The sequence below is a fragment of the Centruroides vittatus genome, unplaced genomic scaffold (assembly GCF_030686945.1).
Source record: "Centruroides vittatus isolate TY-2023 unplaced genomic scaffold, ASM3068694v2 contig_120, whole genome shotgun sequence".
Taxonomy (NCBI): Eukaryota; Metazoa; Arthropoda; class Arachnida; order Scorpiones; family Buthidae; genus Centruroides; species Centruroides vittatus.
The window spans coordinates 1587107-1605266 of record NW_027120768.1 but is presented as its reverse complement, the minus strand read 5'-3'; the positions used below and the strand labels follow the sequence as shown (position 1 = coordinate 1605266).

Genomic DNA, 18160 nt, shown 5'->3' with positions numbered 1-18160 from the left:
ATAAAACGCTGCAACTTGCTACCCTATTTTCGTACCACTTTTTTTTTGTCCATGTGCAGTAATGTACAAAGCTTACTTGCTTGTGAGGTCATATTATGTAAAATATATGAAAATAAATGTGAAAAAATAAAAGTTTTATTTACTGATGTAAGAGTTAAATCTACGGAGGCTTGTTTTTGATAAATGTGAAATGACATCACAAGTTTTAATCTCTTGTTTTATAAGGTTTAAACGCGAGGAATAATAATAATAACGCTAATGATGCAATAAAATAATAAAGTTACACATAAAATTAACTAAACAAAATCAGATCTCCAAACCTACATCATCTAGCTCCAGTGCTTAGCGTCTTATTCATTTGGTATTGCCACTCTTCGATATGAAACTTCCAAAGACTTATAAGCTAAACACTAAATTTTCAGAGATCCAATTTTTGAAAACACTTGAAAAGTGGGTCCTATTATTTGGACAATGAGCTGTTTGTATTTAGGGCTATGTGCTCACCAAGTTTCGTTCGAATTGGAAACCCGAACATCTGGCCCCCCTTGGACATATTCAAAATCTCAGCATCGACCCAATAAGATGCTGCTGGAAGTGAAGCAATTGTAAGATTACATTTTAACAATTAGAACAAATTATGTGATGTCTTATGTAAATTTACTAGTATATTAAAATATTCTATTAATCTACTAACCAAATTTTAATTTATTCAGGGTATATTCATCCACAAATAAATTAAATTCAAAATTGTCAATGCAAAACAGAGCTCTTACGATGGCTGCCATCTTATTTTCTGGAGTATCCAGCACCAAAAAAAGATGCTTGCAGTTTGCTGACAGCACACTAACAGCAACCGGAAAGTTGCCTGAGATTTTGAATAGAATTGATGAGAGGTGCCGAGATTTTGAAAACGCCCCTTGCTAGCAAATAGGAATCATTCTTGAATCATTTTTTTAATGAATAATTCCAAACAACACATTTGATCACAATGTTTAAACAGTATTTCATGGGTTGTGTCATGTCAAAATTTTTGTTTTAGTCTACTGAAAAAAGATCAAAGTAAAAAGTCATCCCAAAAAATTCCCCAAAATTTCTGTTAGTCAATAAAAAATCCCAATGGTTTCCAGTTAGGTGGCATTGCACAAAACTACCTTCAGTTCTCGACGTCACTTCCTACTTTTCCTCCTGAACTTGCCATGTGACGCCGTGAAATCACTAGGTGTGTGGTGCATGGGACTCCCATTGTATGAAAACTCAGCATTTTGCTGTTTTTTTCCTGAAATGTGATTTTTGATTCAATTTCACACTAAGTGTCGAAACAAGCAAACTACGATTTTACTGCCACTTTAATAAAATGATCACCAAGTCGCAATTTTGAATCTATGCAGTGCAAACCCTAAATATTTGCCACATATGCATATCTATCATCTGTATGATCTCAACACAAATAAACTAATAGTGTCTGATGATATTATCTTTGACAAAAAACAGTTTTGGGGCAGAAGGTACATATCATAAGAAATCATTTGGCTATTCCCCAGCATAAAATTAAATGGTGACAAGTTCTTCAGAACACAAATCAACAGAAACGACAGAATTCTTGCAGTTGGCAGGAGAAAGAAAACAAGCAAGATATCACCAAAATATATGCATCTCGTGATGAACTGCAAGACTATGACAATGATTCAACAGCTCAAAAGGACCAACTGAGAAAAAATGCAAGAACATATTGAACAGCTATCCCTCGTACAACACAGCATTCTCACAACACGGTTTCTCTCTAACACAGTTCGAGAACATCTCCGGACAAAATATCACAATTTTTAAGTGCAAACCCCATCAACTGGATGATTTTTTATTCAAGCAAGCAAGCATGCTGTTGTCTCATAGTTTCCCATGGATTTTAGAATATTGAAATTTTTTTATGTTGTTTTGTGCGTCTTGCCCAGTTTTCTTTAATGAGAACTGATTGTACAATTTTTCTTCTTCCTTGTTATAATAGGAAATATTATAAACCACGTGTTACCGTCATCAATGACAGTACCAATGAACATGACAGACTGTTGCTGCGCTTTGTTTTATACATTAAATTAAAAGTTACTACATAAAATTATTAAATTTTTAAAGGTAGGCAAACATAGGCAAATGAAAATATCAAATTTTATGAAAAAAATGTAGAGAAAAATCAAGATGTTGATAATTGAGATCAAGGACAATAGAAAAGCTCTGATGACAATGATATTTTGACAAAAAGAAAATGTCCTCCTTTAATGGTGTTTAGCAGTGAAGAAAAAATTAATATTAATAACGTGAAATACTTTCAATTGTGATTGTTAGTTAATTATTGATTTCTTTAATAAATGTATCTCTCTTAATTACAAAAAAGAACAGTACAACCTAATCCAACATTTTGTATTAGACCTGTTTTGTTTAGCGAGGATTTGCATAAAACGCCACTTTTTCGAAACCTAACAACTGTGTTACACAGAGTCTAACTGTATTTGTCTTCTTCATATTAAAAGTGTTACTGGTAAGGTTTTGGGTTAATCACAACATTTATAATTACAAGTGGGATGGAAGCTTTTGTTTACAGGTTAATAAAACACTGTATGGTTTGTTTACATTTGAAATGGAGGTCAGGACAGGTTCTACTGCTCTGACCTCCTTTTAGAGTAATAAAGTTTGCTACTCTGACTTTGAAAGAAAACTCATCTCTCTCCAATTACAAATAAACCCAATGTCAACCAGTGAAATCCAAGATAATTCACAATGAAGTGAAGTTTAATATGTTTACTTTATCAGATCAACTTACAAAACAATAAACATAAAATACATAATAAACACCAACTTTACCAGAAAACTAGAATTGTACTGTACACGATGATAAGAATTACACCTCAATTCAATATTTCCAGCAAAAGAAATTCAATCTTCTAATGTTTTCAGCCACTACTTTATTGGCCCTATTCGGGAATTGTAAAACTATCAACACTCTATCATCAAAACATCTCACTGTCTCATCGTGATGTTCAATGACAAAGTGAGATGTTAACAATACCAATGTTAACAAAACACAAGCTAATCGGGTAGTCCTAAGCTACGAACTGTCCCTTCATCACTTATACAAAAGGAATGCAAAAGATTTAAACATACATATAATGTACAAAAGAAAACCCAACTTTTCCACCTTCTGTCTAACGCACAGGACAGCATTGAGGATGCAGAAGCATCAGGAGTTTACCACATCCCACTACAAGATGATAGGTTCTAAAGAATAGTAACATATATAGGATCCATGTATAGATCACTGCAATCCAGGTTAAAAAATCACAAATATGATGTACAAAAAGGAAACATTAATGCGGTCCTGACACGTTACACCAGTGATCCGGAGATTTCTCTGTTGGGACCAAGCTACCCTAATACACAGGGTCTTCGAATGGCAAAACATTAGAGCATTGGAAGCTGTAGAGATCTACAGGGCAGACAGAAGTGGAGCCTGCATCAACACGGATGCCATTCATGTACCAAATGCATGGAAATACATAAACTATACATCATATAAGGATATGTCACAGACTGTATTCGAGCGTATTTAAAACTTTTAAACTTAGAACACGACGGCATTCTACACAGAACGGTTTTTCCGTTTTACAATTCCTGATGAGGGCTGATAAAGTAGTGGCCGAAAATGTTAGAAGATTGAATTTCTTTGCTGAAAATAATATTGAACTGAGGTGTAATTCTTATCTTCATGAAATACACATTTTTGTCAATCCACAAGTATTTTATATCATTACAAAGAAGAAAAAATATGGAAATAAAAGATATATTTGTAGTTTCTGATTTCATGCCAGTAATTTCACAATTTTGAAATAAACAATATTATTTATGAGATGCCATGTTTGAATGCTCACATGACACACAAAATGCCTCATAAGATTCACAACAAAAGATCAAAAGAGTTCATTCCCATTTTTCATCTATGAAAATTGCAATAGTAAAAAAATTATATTGATTCGCATTTTCAAAGTTTTAAGACATCTCATCGACAAACTTTCTCATAATGAGAGACAGAGTAATTTATACATAAACTATTCTACTTCTATTGCTATGAATCTGGACATTGGAGAGAACATCTTTAACTTCAATAGATTTGAAAATAATACTTCTCGGCCCTGTCCTCATTGTATAGCAGAGAAGAATCAGCTTTTTGCTTTTAAATGGAATGCTTGGTGCTTAAAATTAGTGTGAAGAAACTTCAACTATCACAGGAATGTTTAGCTATTCTTAATTGGGGGGAAAAACTGTTTAGTCACTTAAACTTTTGGTAGTTATGTCCCAAGCTCAGAAGTTTAATTAATTTAAGTTTTATGAAATGTACACTACTCTGAAACATTTAAACAATTAAAAATTTCTTATCAGCTTCTATACTTTCAATCTATAATTACAAGGTTGATTCAACTTCTGTCTGTAATTTCAGTAACAGCAACAAAACTGTGTTAAATAGTCACAATTTATGTTTCCTTCTCTAGGTACTCCCCTCCACACACTGACATTTTTCCAATTGTTTTGGAAACAATGCTGTCTGTGCAAAATACCTCTTTTTGGAATAGAATTCAGCTGGTTCGGAGCCACTGCACAACAAATTCTTTGGCATTCTAGATGAATATTTGTCTTCCAAGGCTCCCTTCAAAGAACCAAACAGGTGATAATCACAAGGTGACAGATCTGGTGATCCAAAATTTCCCTTTACAATTTATTATAAAATATTTAAATAATTTTTCCTTTACCAAGACTGCATTTGGAAAATATGAAAAATCCTTTGTGCACTACAAGCACAGGCATCTGCTTTTGTAATTTTGCTTTAAAGCATCAAAAGCATGTGCAACTTACCTTGCTTGTCTCCCGTTTATTTCCTATATATCAGTCCCTGCTTTAATTGAAGTTATTAGATATTTCTAATTATTTTCTATAAGACCAAATTACTTTTAAAACAATAAAGCCAATACTGGCTAAAATATAAGAAGCTAAACTTGCATCTAGAAAGCTGACAACTTTTCAGTAATTTCATCACTATATAACAATTATCCAAAGAACTATTTACTATATTTAGAAGTCTCTATTTAGATACTGACTGCTGATTTTGTGTTTCAGTTCTCTACAAAAAACAGTAACTGAGCATTCAACTCTCAAATCTGTATCATTGGATTATTGTATTATCAACTTTAAAATACTTTTTCATTATTTCTGTTTCTCTTATAGCTAACATTTAAAATATACTGTATATAAGAAAATAGTATCATATCAAGCAATGATCAAGCATTTATTTTGTGTCAAACAGCAACAAACTTGATCTCCAATTGTCACTTGGATAAAATGTAAACAGTGCCCTTTTCTGCAAAAATGTCACTGCCATTACGCATTTATCGTAGCTAAAAAGTTTCATTTTAGAAAAAACATAGCAATACCTAAAATATTGTTTAACCTTACTATTTATTTTTTTCTTCTTTATAAACAAGCACATTTATATTGTAGCAATTACAATATTTTCTAAATTTTCATCATCTGCACTTTCTACCCATTTCTTGCTTAGATTTAGTCTCGGTTGCTAAATAGTGCCCTTCAAGTAACCACATTATCATTTTTCTCTTTCAAACTTTTATTAGTGCTTCTAAGTAATAAATGCACTCACTATGTACTGGATAATTATGAATCTTGCTTACAAAACCGAAAGTCTAGCTCACAAAACACAAAATGATAGAAAAAAATGAATGTTTTCAATTGCCTTTAGCAATCATCTTCGAGTTAAAAAACATATTTGGAAACAGATATGTTTTTTTTAACTTGATTTATTAGTGCTTCTTGGTATCTCATTTCTTGACAACAACATAGTAAGGATAGATAATTAGATATCAATATTTTCCATTCATCAAAAGACTACATCCAACAAAAGGAGGATCCCCACTCCATTTGCTGTTTATGTCGACTCCAATCGATAGACAGCTTTCATTGTGACTGACAGTGGCCCGGTTTGTTTTGTTTGTTTCCGTTATGCTAATCACCAGACTTCTCACCTAAACACAGAATTTTTCTTAGTGAGCAACTTTCAATACTTTTCATGCTATCTATTAGTGCAGTGTACAAATACTTTCCAGCTGAAAAATAACCCTGATTATATATATATATATTTTTTAATACAAAATTTATTTTGGAAACAAAACACAATCAAGCACATTAAATATCTAAAATTCTTAATGAAGTTTTGATTTATAAGATTATAGATTATGTATACATATGAGGATTACGAAGAGAATGAGGCAATCAAACGAAAACACTGTAAAAAAAAAGTTAAAGTTAATGAATATTTTAACTCAATTATATAATGATTAATTAAGAACAGAAGTTTGACTCTAGCAGGCATGGTCAATGTCTTGACTATGACATTTTTAGTCAATTGTGGATAATATAGCATGTTAAAATGCAAGAAAACATTTGCAATTTTCATAGGAATGTGAATTTCATATTTTCACCATAAATCTTTTAACTATTACAACAGGTTGTTAACATTATGCTGTGTAAGAGAAGTAAAACCTGCTTCTTACAATGAATGAAAATAAGATTCTCTTTTTTTATTATAGTGAACAATAATTGCAACTATTTAGTTTGTCTTAGTTTCTTTACTAAGAGGAGGACCTGAAATGTCTAAATAAATATGACTATGTTTTGCAGCATAATTTTATAACAGGAAGTTAATAAACTTTCATAAGATAACAAAATTGTGGTGGTAGATCATCAACAGTTTTGACTTGTCAGAGTCAATCACATCCCATATAAGTCAGCCGAGCGTAAACTACAAGTTTATAGAACAGGATGAATATGGAGGGGAAAAAATGTTCATTTTGATACTAAAAACATACGTTTCTCCCACACTGGGTCATAGAAGACAAAAAAATGTATGCTCCGTAACCAATATCCGGCGTGAAAGTTGAAAAACATAGGTTGGCAAACACTTTCGATGCCCCTCCCGGGCTCTTCTTCAGGCCAAATTTGCTGTAACTGGATTCTTACAATCGAATGTTTTTCAAATCAGAACATGCTTTACTTCTAGATGTTCAAATATGGAAGGCAATCTCGTGCAGTTTCAAAAATATATAAATTTTTACTAGTGGAGATACAATGTGCGCATCATATAATAATTGCGTGTATCATATAATAAATTACGATTTGTCATCCAATAAATATTGCCAAGCTGTTGAGAGATTCATTTACTCTTTAAAATTGATGCAGGTTAATTTGCAATCTGCTTTGAATATTTCCATCGCTTCCAAGGTTCTTAGGTGTTCCTGGTGACGAGTGGTGTGGATAACTCGTGCTTCGTTAAAAATCGAGGTTATGTCTGGGTTTGTTGCATACGTAGATAATGCTGTTGTACATTTGTTGTGGGTGATATCTGATTTATGTTCTTTTAGCCTAGTGGCTAATGGACGTTTGGTGGATCTTATGTACATCAATTGCCTCTGCCATCTGTCATCTATTAACGGAATTGTATATATTCCCGGTAGCCTGTTTGGGTTATGGGCGTCTTTTCCGTTTCTCAATAAATTGTATATAGAAGAATTTCTTCTGTATGTAATTTTAATTCCCCTTTTCTTTGCAATCTCATTATATATTGTTTTTAATTGTGGGTTGTACATTACTGGGACCATTGCACAACTCAAACATAAATTAAGCCAAGCTTCTAAATGGATAAAATCTAATAATATTGTGGTAACCAGAGCAGATAAAGCCAGACTTATGGTCTTAATGAAGAGAGAGACATACGAGGATGAATTTAAAAAATACCTCTCCAAAACACTATGCACAGATGTTGAAATGAACTGGGTGGAAAAAATGCAAGCAAGGGTTAAAAGATTTGCTAACAGCAAACTTGCCAAGAACCTGAATATGAAAAAAATCATTACAGATGCTCCAGATGTACCTAAACTCTTTGCTTTTGCCAAAACACATAAACAAGGACAACATCTACGACCTATAGTTGACAAAGGAAGAGCCCCCACCATCAAACTTGAAAAATTTGTTCATAATATGCTATCCGCACATCTAGAAAACTACCGATTCAATATCTCAAGTCCTAAAGGATTGGTATTAAAACTAAAAGCCATAAACAAGCCCACTTACGCCACAGTATGGGATTTTAGATCATTGTACCCCTTGATTAATATTCAACCTTGTTTTTGTGCACTGATAGATTTCCTCATAGAAAAAGTAAAGGATAATAATCCACCAGGATATACTGGAATTGGCTCATTTAGCCTGTTACAGTTTGGCATTCTAATTCAAAGGAAACACATATGCACGAGAGGGGAGTACCGATTGGAAGTCCGTTATCTGGTGATTTATGTGAAATGGTAATTAGGACAGTCAAAACCAAAACCCTACCATCCTTTCTACCAAACATAATTCTATATGGAAGATATATTGATGATATTATAATCCTCTGGAAAACACCACCAGACCTAAGGCAATTTAAGACAGCCATCAATGATTCAGAGCTTTGGTAGAAAGGGCCTACACTCACTCTTCCACAACCAGCACTCTACAACAAGAAATATCATATATTACAAAGGTTGCTAAAGATCACGGTTATGGCACCATAATAAGCAAATTATGCAATAAACGCCTTCTTATAAACAATATGACAGATGAAGAAAAAGTATCAAGAACAGTCGATAAAGAAGAACACATAGATAGAATCCCAGTAATGTACAACCCACAATTAAAAACAATATATGATGAGATCGCAAAGAAAAGAGGAATTAAAATTACATACAGAAGAAATTCTTCTATATACAATTTATTGAGAAACGGAAAAGATGCCCATAACCCAAACAGGCTACCGGGAATATATACAATTCCGTTAATAGATGACAGATGGCAGAGGCAATTGATGTACATAAGATCCACCAAATGTCCATTAGCCACTAGGCTAAAAGAACATAAATCAGATATCACCCACAACAAATGTACAACAGCATTATCTACGTATGCAACAAACCCAGACATAACCTCGATTTTTAACGAAGCACGAGTTATCCACACCACTCGTCACCAGGAACACCTAAGAACCTTGGAAGCGATGGAAATATTCAAAGCAGATTGCAAATTAACCTGCATCAATTTTAAAGAGTAAATGAATCTCTCAACAGCTTGGCAATATTTATTGGATGACAAATCGTAATTTATTATATGATACACGCAATTATTATATGATGCGCACATTGTATCTCCACTAGTAAAAATTTATATATTTTTGAAACTGCACGAGATTGCCTTCCATATTTGAACATCTAGAAGTAAAGCATGTTCTGATTTGAAAAACATTCGATTGTAAGAATCCAGTTACAGCAAATTTGGCCTGAAGAAGAGCCCGGGAGGGGCATCGAAAGTGTTTGCCAACCTATGTTTTTCAACTTTCACGCCGGATATTGGTTACGGAGGGTACATTTTTTGTTCATTTTGATACTGTTATTAAATTCAAACAGATAAGTTAACATTTATTAAAACAGAAAGCAAAAGGTGTATCTATCCACCTGCCAATTCCAGAAACTATATGTAACTATAGTACATCTGTTATATTATCCTTTACCAATTATAGATAAAAAATCAGTTGTTTAGAATGATATTTTATCAGTCAGCATATAAAAATAAACTCTAAACATTACTATGGGAACTCGCATCTGAAGGCAGCTATTCGAAAGTATTCTGATATGAAAGTTCTTGGTAACTTCAAAGATATTTAAGTTTTAATGGATTTTTCCTTTAAAAAGTAGTTTCAGAGAAACACTTATAACTGGTGACTCATAATAACAATTCACTTGAACCATCAAAATTTAAGTAACCAAACAAATAAGAATCTAAATTCTCTGATCTTATTTCAAATAATCCTGTCACAGGATGGAAGTCTCATTACATTTAAATTAGACCAAACCCTGTAAGACACAATGGGCAAAATGCCTAATAAACAAACTTTAATATAGCTGAAAAAACAAACCAATGATATTGGTTTGCTTATCCAGTCATATTAAAGCAGTTTTTTTAGGTAGTGCACCCAATATTTTGGTTAAATCCAACCTGCAATCCAAAAATACTACTAATCACTAGCTTAGTCTGCTTTGTAGACACCATCAATTACAGCTAATGAATTAAATGAAACTATGCATATTATCTACACCATGTTATTCAAATTCAACAATCTCAATTCCATATTAAAAATAAGGAATATTATTCAGGATATTCTCTTTGTACAACATAGCATTTGGATCAGTGGTAAACAAGCTTCTTTATTCTATTCTACAAGAAAGATGCCTGTTGAGAGGAAAACCAATTTTTTCCACAAAATTGACTTCCTTGCTCGAAAAGAATTTTTGGCCTTTTGGTGGTCCAAAGAAATGGTAATCATTTTGGGCCAGATAAGGATTATAGGAAGGATGTTTGAGAATCTCAAATCTAAGACAAACTCTCAAAAGGTATGATTTTGTAGCAGGATAATGCTTGCTCTCATACAGCAGTCAGAACAGCCAAGTGCTTCCAAAGCCTTGGATAAGACATTCTTGAACATCACACCCTACAGTCCTGATCTGGCCTAAAGCATTTACCAGTGAGAGGAAAAACTTCTCAGATAAGAGTCATTTCTGCAGTACAATGCTGATGTCCTCTCAACAAAAGTCTTTCTTCGAAAACAAGATAGAGAAGCATGTTCATAACTTGTATAAAGTTGTGAACATGCTTCTTTATCTTGCTCATGCTGTGAAGTACAAGTGGCAAGAAGATTATGTTAAAAAATTAAAAAACCTCTTCAGTAATTGGCAAATGCATCTGTAAGATAAGCAGGAGTTGAGAGTTTGAATCCTGCTGTATGTCAAACTTTTCTCCCAGAATATTCCATAATTAAATTTAATTAATTAATTAGTTTATAATTATTATATCTAACAAGAGTTGCTGACCGGCAGCCTGTCTCCTGCCAAACTGCTTACTAAGTTTTAATGATGAAAATATTAGACTGTCACCTGACAATGGTCACAAGGTGATCAAAAGTGTTTGTCAAATGTACTGTTGATGTATATGAGTTATACAGGTTTATTCATAAGTCCATGAAACATTTTAAAAATTTAATACATTAGAGAGTCATTTATCCGAATCAATTGGGGACTGGGGTTGTTTGGATAACTTATTTTTCGGATAACCAATTATGTATGAAAAAATATATTAACCTATCCCATGTTGAAATTTTTCTCCGTTGTGTGTTGCTTCGCGTTGAATTTTCATCGATTTTAAGCTTAACAAAAATTTTTATAATAATAATCATGGCTATTGTATCGTTAAAAATTATTTCTTTATTTTGTACAAACAAAATAAATGTATTTAAAAATATAAAAACAAAAAAAAAAATTATACTTTAGAAGTTAGCCTAGTATCAAAAACATTTGATTCGGCACAACACAGTCTGACTGGAAAGTTTTCGGTTAACTGACATTTCGGTTGATCGGCTTTTGGATAAATGACGCTCTACTGTATTCATAAACTACACAACAAACACTATACTTGTCAACATTGAAATAAGAGTAAACTCTCCAAGTATTTTTCAGTAGTAGTATGCATGCATAGTTGTCATGATTTGTCACCAGAAGGCAATAGTAGCAAATGCAGCACTAATGAAATGTGAAAAGTCATTTTGTGTGTTGGAATATGCAAGAATCTCATCCATTATGACTGTATGGCAATGATTTCAAGCAGAATGCCATAAGGAGCCACACTATGTACACACACTATCCTGAAATTGTACATGAAATATACCTTCCACGTCTTCTATTATGTTTATCCATATTGCATGACAAAGTACTTTTTTCGATAGACGCTAGGCTCAGTTTACATCCATCTTCATTTTGATTTTTTGGTGCCGATATGCATTTCAAGCACCTAAAAATCAAAATGAAGGTGGATGTAAAGTAAAGCCTAGTATTTATCAAAAAAAGCACTTTATCATGCAATACGGACTATATGAAATTCCGGGTTGAAGACTGTTTGTGCACCACTCCTCATCCTAGACGTCCAAGAAACAAGTGAACAAGCTGCAAATTACATTTGACATGCTTCAGTAAAGTAATCAGATTAAAATTTAGTAAGTGTATGGAGATACTTTGGCCTGTTTATATAAAATCAAGTATAAAAATTTCAAATGTAATGATGCTTAATTATAAAAATTAATAAATTTAATGACTATAGATAAATTTTTCATGTTTTATTTGGTTTTTTACCTATTTTAAATTCATTCTAAATAATGATTTCCCATAAATATTCTATGAAGTATAAACATTAGAAGCAATACTTAATTCTACTAAATTGCTATGCTTTCATATTTTAATATTAAAGCAGAACACACATTCTTTCAATATAAATATTAGAAATGACAGCTATAATTACAGTTCAAATCAGCAATACAAATGTAAAGGAGTCTCTTGAAGTATGTCATAAGACCACAATGGGAGGAGAGTGTACTGAACATTCCTCCCTATTCTTGTCCTAGACAGAATTGGCCAGCCTATTCATTTCTCTACCTCATGGAGATCACTCACTGAAAAACCATTAGAGAGTACATCACTGCCTATATAGATCTATACAAGTAGATCTATATAGGCAGTGACACAGTGATCATTACGATTCAATCCTGGTTTGTTTGCTCATTAGTCCCATGTTGTATCACCAGTTTATCATAGATTCTAAACTCACAAATGAGAAGAACTTAAATAAAATTCACACTAAAGACTTGCAAGTCATATTGTTCTAAGTCCTTAAGAATCTAATATATGTATACATTGCTAACTATAGCCACTTCGACTGCCGACTGCTCGAGATATCAAGAGCACTCGAACACTAAACCAAAATATCAATACAAATCATAAAACAGTAAAATTGTTTTAAGTTTAAGAGAAAAAATTTATTATTAAAAAGCCATAGAAATTACACTTTGAACAAATATCAATACGTGGGTTTAGAACATGATCATGTGGTTTGGTGATGACTTGTGACAACCCATAACTAAAAACCACCCCGAAAAATTATGTTGCAATTGTTGATAAATTTGATAATTACAATTTATTTTCTTGATAAAATTGCTATTGCTAGCAAAGATTGAAACCTACATCTTACATATATACCTTGACAGTTTAACATTAGAGAAATTGATATTTTTTTGTCTTTGAGTTAGATTTTTGCATATATAAATATTCATAAAACAATAAAAACTATTCAGATTTTATAAAATTATATTAAGTAAAAATATTTATGAGACAACACTAAGAATCGATACAAATACTGCTCTGAACAAGGCAGTTGAGACCTTATTGGAAGTGTAGTAAAAAAGTAAAAAGTCAAAAAAACTGATTGTTTGTGCGTGACCCTTTGTAAGATATTAAAACACAAGAAATGCCATTGCATCGACTGCTTCCGGGGAACACTCGGAGTCATGCTGCATGCTCCATTAAACCTGTCATGTGTTTAATAAGCAGCATTTGGAGGTGAATATCTTGCAAAGGGTCACAATTAGACACATAGTTCTTTTCAATTTTTTTGGTCTTGTAGTAGTCTAAAATTTGGAAGCTCCAAATTCCTCATTCAGAACTGCAATTTTTACATAAATAAATATTATTTAACACTAAGATTAAAATATAAACATCTGTAAGCCCAATATTAAAGCCAAATGACTGCTGGATTAGATCAAGTGTCAGATGCACCATATCTTATTAAATTTAATAAGAGATGGTGCTTAATGCCTAACCTCTAGGCCAAATTATTTAGCTTTCAATTATAAATAGCAGCAGTAATATAGCCTGATCTAATCCAGCAATTGTTTGACACTAAGATTAACATAGGAAACTATTTCGATTTCTTCATATTTGCACTCATCTAATATGTAACAACAATTAATTTTTTTAAATATTCCTCACTGCTTTTTGTGCTCCCGACAATGGGCTAGGAGTTCATGTACTTATTTAAGAGAGATATTATTAAGAGATTAAAAGAATTAACAGAGATATTTTGTTTGTTTGGTTACAAGAAAACAGTGTACATATTAATGCCATTGGAGAGAGAAATTTATTAATTTTAAATCATTTGTCTCTTTAAAATAAATTACGTATGACGTTAAAGGTTTTTCTATACAAACATTAATTAATGAAAATATTTTCTTACTGAATAAAAAGTTCCATAGTAAATATCTATTTAGAAAAACAGTTGAAAGATATTCATTAAATGAAATATAATATCTAATTATTATATACACTTCTATAAATAAAATACAGAAAAATATTATATTTAATAACATTGTTTATAATTTGTAAAAGCAAATAATGAATAATTCAATTGGTCATAAATGTCAACTGTATTTTATATACAAATATATACCATTACAATAATTTCAGAGCAATATATAATCGATAATTATTTATATAAAAAATTCAATCTAAAACTGACTTTCTCACTCTCAAAAACAATTATAAGAGCAGAATTTTAAAATGTCATAAATCAGTAAAAAAATCATGAAATAGGGGAGATAATGATGATATACCCTTTACATAGAAAATGTTAAACAATATTATTATTAGACAAATTATATTAAATTACAAGTGAATTTTAATATTATTATTATCGCATTAGTTAAAATATGTCCTTCTAATTAAATACTACACATGTATATAAATATATGTATTTGATTATGAGAAATTTATGCTAATATATATACTACAAACCTGAAATTTGTAATTTTATATAAAACTGGAAAGATTATTGAACATAAAGGGCCATTTATTAATTACATGCAAGTTTGAAGGCAAGAAGGGGGTTGCAAAAAGTATATCATTGTATATGATAGAGGAAATGGGTCCAGGTATTGTATATGTGAACTTTATAGAAGTATTAGTGGCAAATGAATTTGTTCTTATAAGCATAATTACAAGCCTAGTCATGTACTAAGCTAACAAAAAATATTTGCAGAACTTTTTAAAGTCATTTCTTCAATATCATGGAGTTTGAGAACTATTGTAAACATAATTCAACAGAGGTACATCAATGTACATGAAAGGAGTCAAAAAAGTCTCAAACACTGCACATATAATTAATGGACTGTCTGTTTATTGCAAATTTAAATCATGATTTTTCTATCTTCAAAAAAAAAACATAATAAAAGCATAATTTCAAAATGTCATCTCATAAATCAGTAACCCCTTTGTGAAGTAACAAAGATATGAATATATTTTCCTCTCTTTATACAGTAAAATATATCATTAATCCTATTACTACAATTGTACAAGTAAGAATTTTAACAAAGTGTATGTTCTTGCAGTTATATGTACAGTACATGGAAATTTGTGTGATTAACTATGAAAAAACTATCAGTTATAAAATATTTGAAGAACTTTTTTACTCCTAAAGTATGGTAAGGTCCCAACCATCTCATTCAGAACTACAATTGTTCTGGGAATGATACATCAATGTACTGTACATTATAGCAAAGATGGGAGAAAGGTCAAAAGTGGCTCAAACACAGTATATGCAATTAAAGAACTGCCTTTTTATTAAAATATAAATTCATACCATAGAAATCAACTCCAGCAAAAAGTTTTAGAAACAAAAACATTTTAAACCTAATTTAACGGGTCTTCATCAGTTGAGTATTCCAAAATAGAACATACTTGTATAAAAAGAACATTCGATAAATACCAGTAGAACAGAACAAAATATAAAACTTAAATATGACAGATATAATATAAAATAACAAAAATAATGTAATATGATATAAAAGTTAGTAACAAACATTTAACAAAATAAATAATAATGTAAAAGTACTCCCCATTAAAGGAATCGAGTTAGAGCCAGTACAGAGATAGTCCACATCCCCGTAATTAATGCAGGTGGAAGGTCTATTGGCTTTAAATATTTCTAAGGTCTCTAAATGCCTAAGTGTGCTGAAGTCCTTTGCTGGTCTGACGATTGTAGTCTTCCCACTTAACTGTATTTCTTGTTGGGTATCATATGTCGTGTTTCAAAGTTTTGTATCGATGGTATACTCGTGTTCTTTAAGTCTCTGTTGTAATTTTGTTTAGATCTGACGTATGCTAGTATCCTGTTAAACCATGGGTCCTCTATTGGGATTGAATGAATTCCAGAGGAATCTTTGTAACTATACAGTCCCCCACACGTATTTTAGAATCTTTTACTCATAAAACTTGCTCATCCCGCACCTGGAAGGATACCAGATTCCTCTGGAACTCATTCAATCCCAATAGAGGACCCATGGTTTAACAGGATACTAGCATACGTCAGATCTAAACAAAATTACAGCAGAGACTTAAAGAACACGAGTATACCATCGATACAAAACTTTGAAACACGACATATAATACCCAACAAGAAATACAGTTAAGTGGGAAGACTACAATCGTCAGACCAGCAAAGGACTTCAGCACACTTAGGCATTTAGAGACCTTAGAAATATTTAAAGCCAATAGACCTTCCACCTGCATTAATTACGGGGATGTGGACTATCTCTGTACTGGCTCTAACTCGATTCCTTTAATGGGGAGTACTTTTACATTATTATTTATTTTGTTAAATGTTTGTTACTAATTTTTATATCATATTACATTATTTTTGTTATTTTATATTATATCTGTCATATTTAAGTTTTATATTTTGTTCTGTTCTACCGGTATTTATCGAATGTTCGTTAAATTAGGTTTAAAATGTTTTTGTTTCTAAAACTTTTTGCTGAGGCATGAATTTATTTTCTGACATTCCCTCCAATTTCTATATTTTGTTACACTGCCCTTTCTTTTAAATTCGAAACACGATTTTCATATCTTCAGAAAAACAATATAACAAAAGCATAATTTCAAAATGTCATCTCATAAATCACCAATCGCATTATGAAATAATAAAGAGTGTGATATATTTTCTCACTTTATACAATAAATATATCAATAATCCTGTTAACACAATCGTGTATGCAAGTATTTTAATTAACTACATATTCTTGCAGTTGAATATTATGTATACATGTAAATATATGTGATTAACTGTATAAACAATACACAAGACATTTCATTTGTATTGATATATGTAATGACAGTTTATTATAAACGTGAAGTTTGTAATTCTGTATGTAAAATGTAAGGTAATGGTGCATAAACGTGCATAATTCCTTATTTTTATGTTTATAATGATGAGTATTTTAAGGTTGCCTCCAAAACTTGGACTTTGTTGTACAGATATAAACATGCAACTCACCTACATCAAGGTTAACTTATTCATAAACCTCTTGCATCTTAATATGGTATCAAATGATGCTTATAACGCCATAAACATCCTTTTCGACCTTTTCTGACATTTAAAGCACAAATAACTCACGTTTCATATCGTTAATTTTGTTTTATCCACAGCTATAGAATCGCAACATACTCGCTACGTCTAAGTGTTGCCAGATCTGCGATATTTTAAATATATATATATATATATTTGTAATCTTAAATATTTTATTACAGTTATTTATAATTAATTATTTTAAATATTAATTTACTAATGTTTAATTTTGAATTAACGGAAACAAATTAATTTCTTTTTTAACTCTTTCTCCTTTGGTCGGATGGCCGAGCGGTTAAGGTGGCAGCCTACCGCTTTAGGGGAGCCGGGTTCGAATTCGGACGGGTCGATAAATCGCCGGGAATTTTTCGGGATGTCCGTCCGGATATATCGGGCCCCGTTTCCCACCACCCGGCTGTCTCATTGTGGGCCTGGCCGAAACTATAATGGGCTTGCTAAAAGAGATCCTCTTAATGTCCACAAGGCGAAAAGAGTTTTTAAAAAAAACTTACTCTCCCTTGTAGGCAGTAAGTGGACCTTGTTTCTTTAGCGATGGGTTCGTCCAGGTTTGCACGAGGCGATCGGGTGGCGAGATGTATCCGGATAAACTTTGCTTCCGAAAAATTTTTGTTTTCGGCCTGTTCGGATTCGTTTCCCGGTTTCTCAGCGCTGTAAGCTGCCAACTTTACCGCGTGACTGTCCAGCCGTTAAAATATTAATGTTTAATTTCCGCCCTGTAGGCACT

General features: G+C 32.0%; 1 protein-coding gene across 2 annotated transcripts in view; it reads right to left on the bottom strand.

Annotated features, from left to right (window-relative positions):
* The window catches only part of LOC136984647 (regulation of nuclear pre-mRNA domain-containing protein 2-like), a 59527-nt gene extending 42005 nt beyond the window's left edge, over nucleotides 1–17522 (bottom strand). Inside the window, exon 1 of one of the 2 annotated variants that reach the window (XM_067281728.1) lies at nucleotides 17344–17522. Coding sequence is in view for 1 of the 2 variants with exons in the window: in XM_067281718.1 (XP_067137819.1) it covers nucleotides 17464–17470 (7 nt within the window). In the remaining variant the exon portion in view is untranslated. The remainder of the gene's footprint in view (nucleotides 1–17343) is intronic. The other variant, XM_067281718.1, reaches the window with a different exon arrangement.
* Nucleotides 17523–18160: the final 638 nt, after the last annotated feature.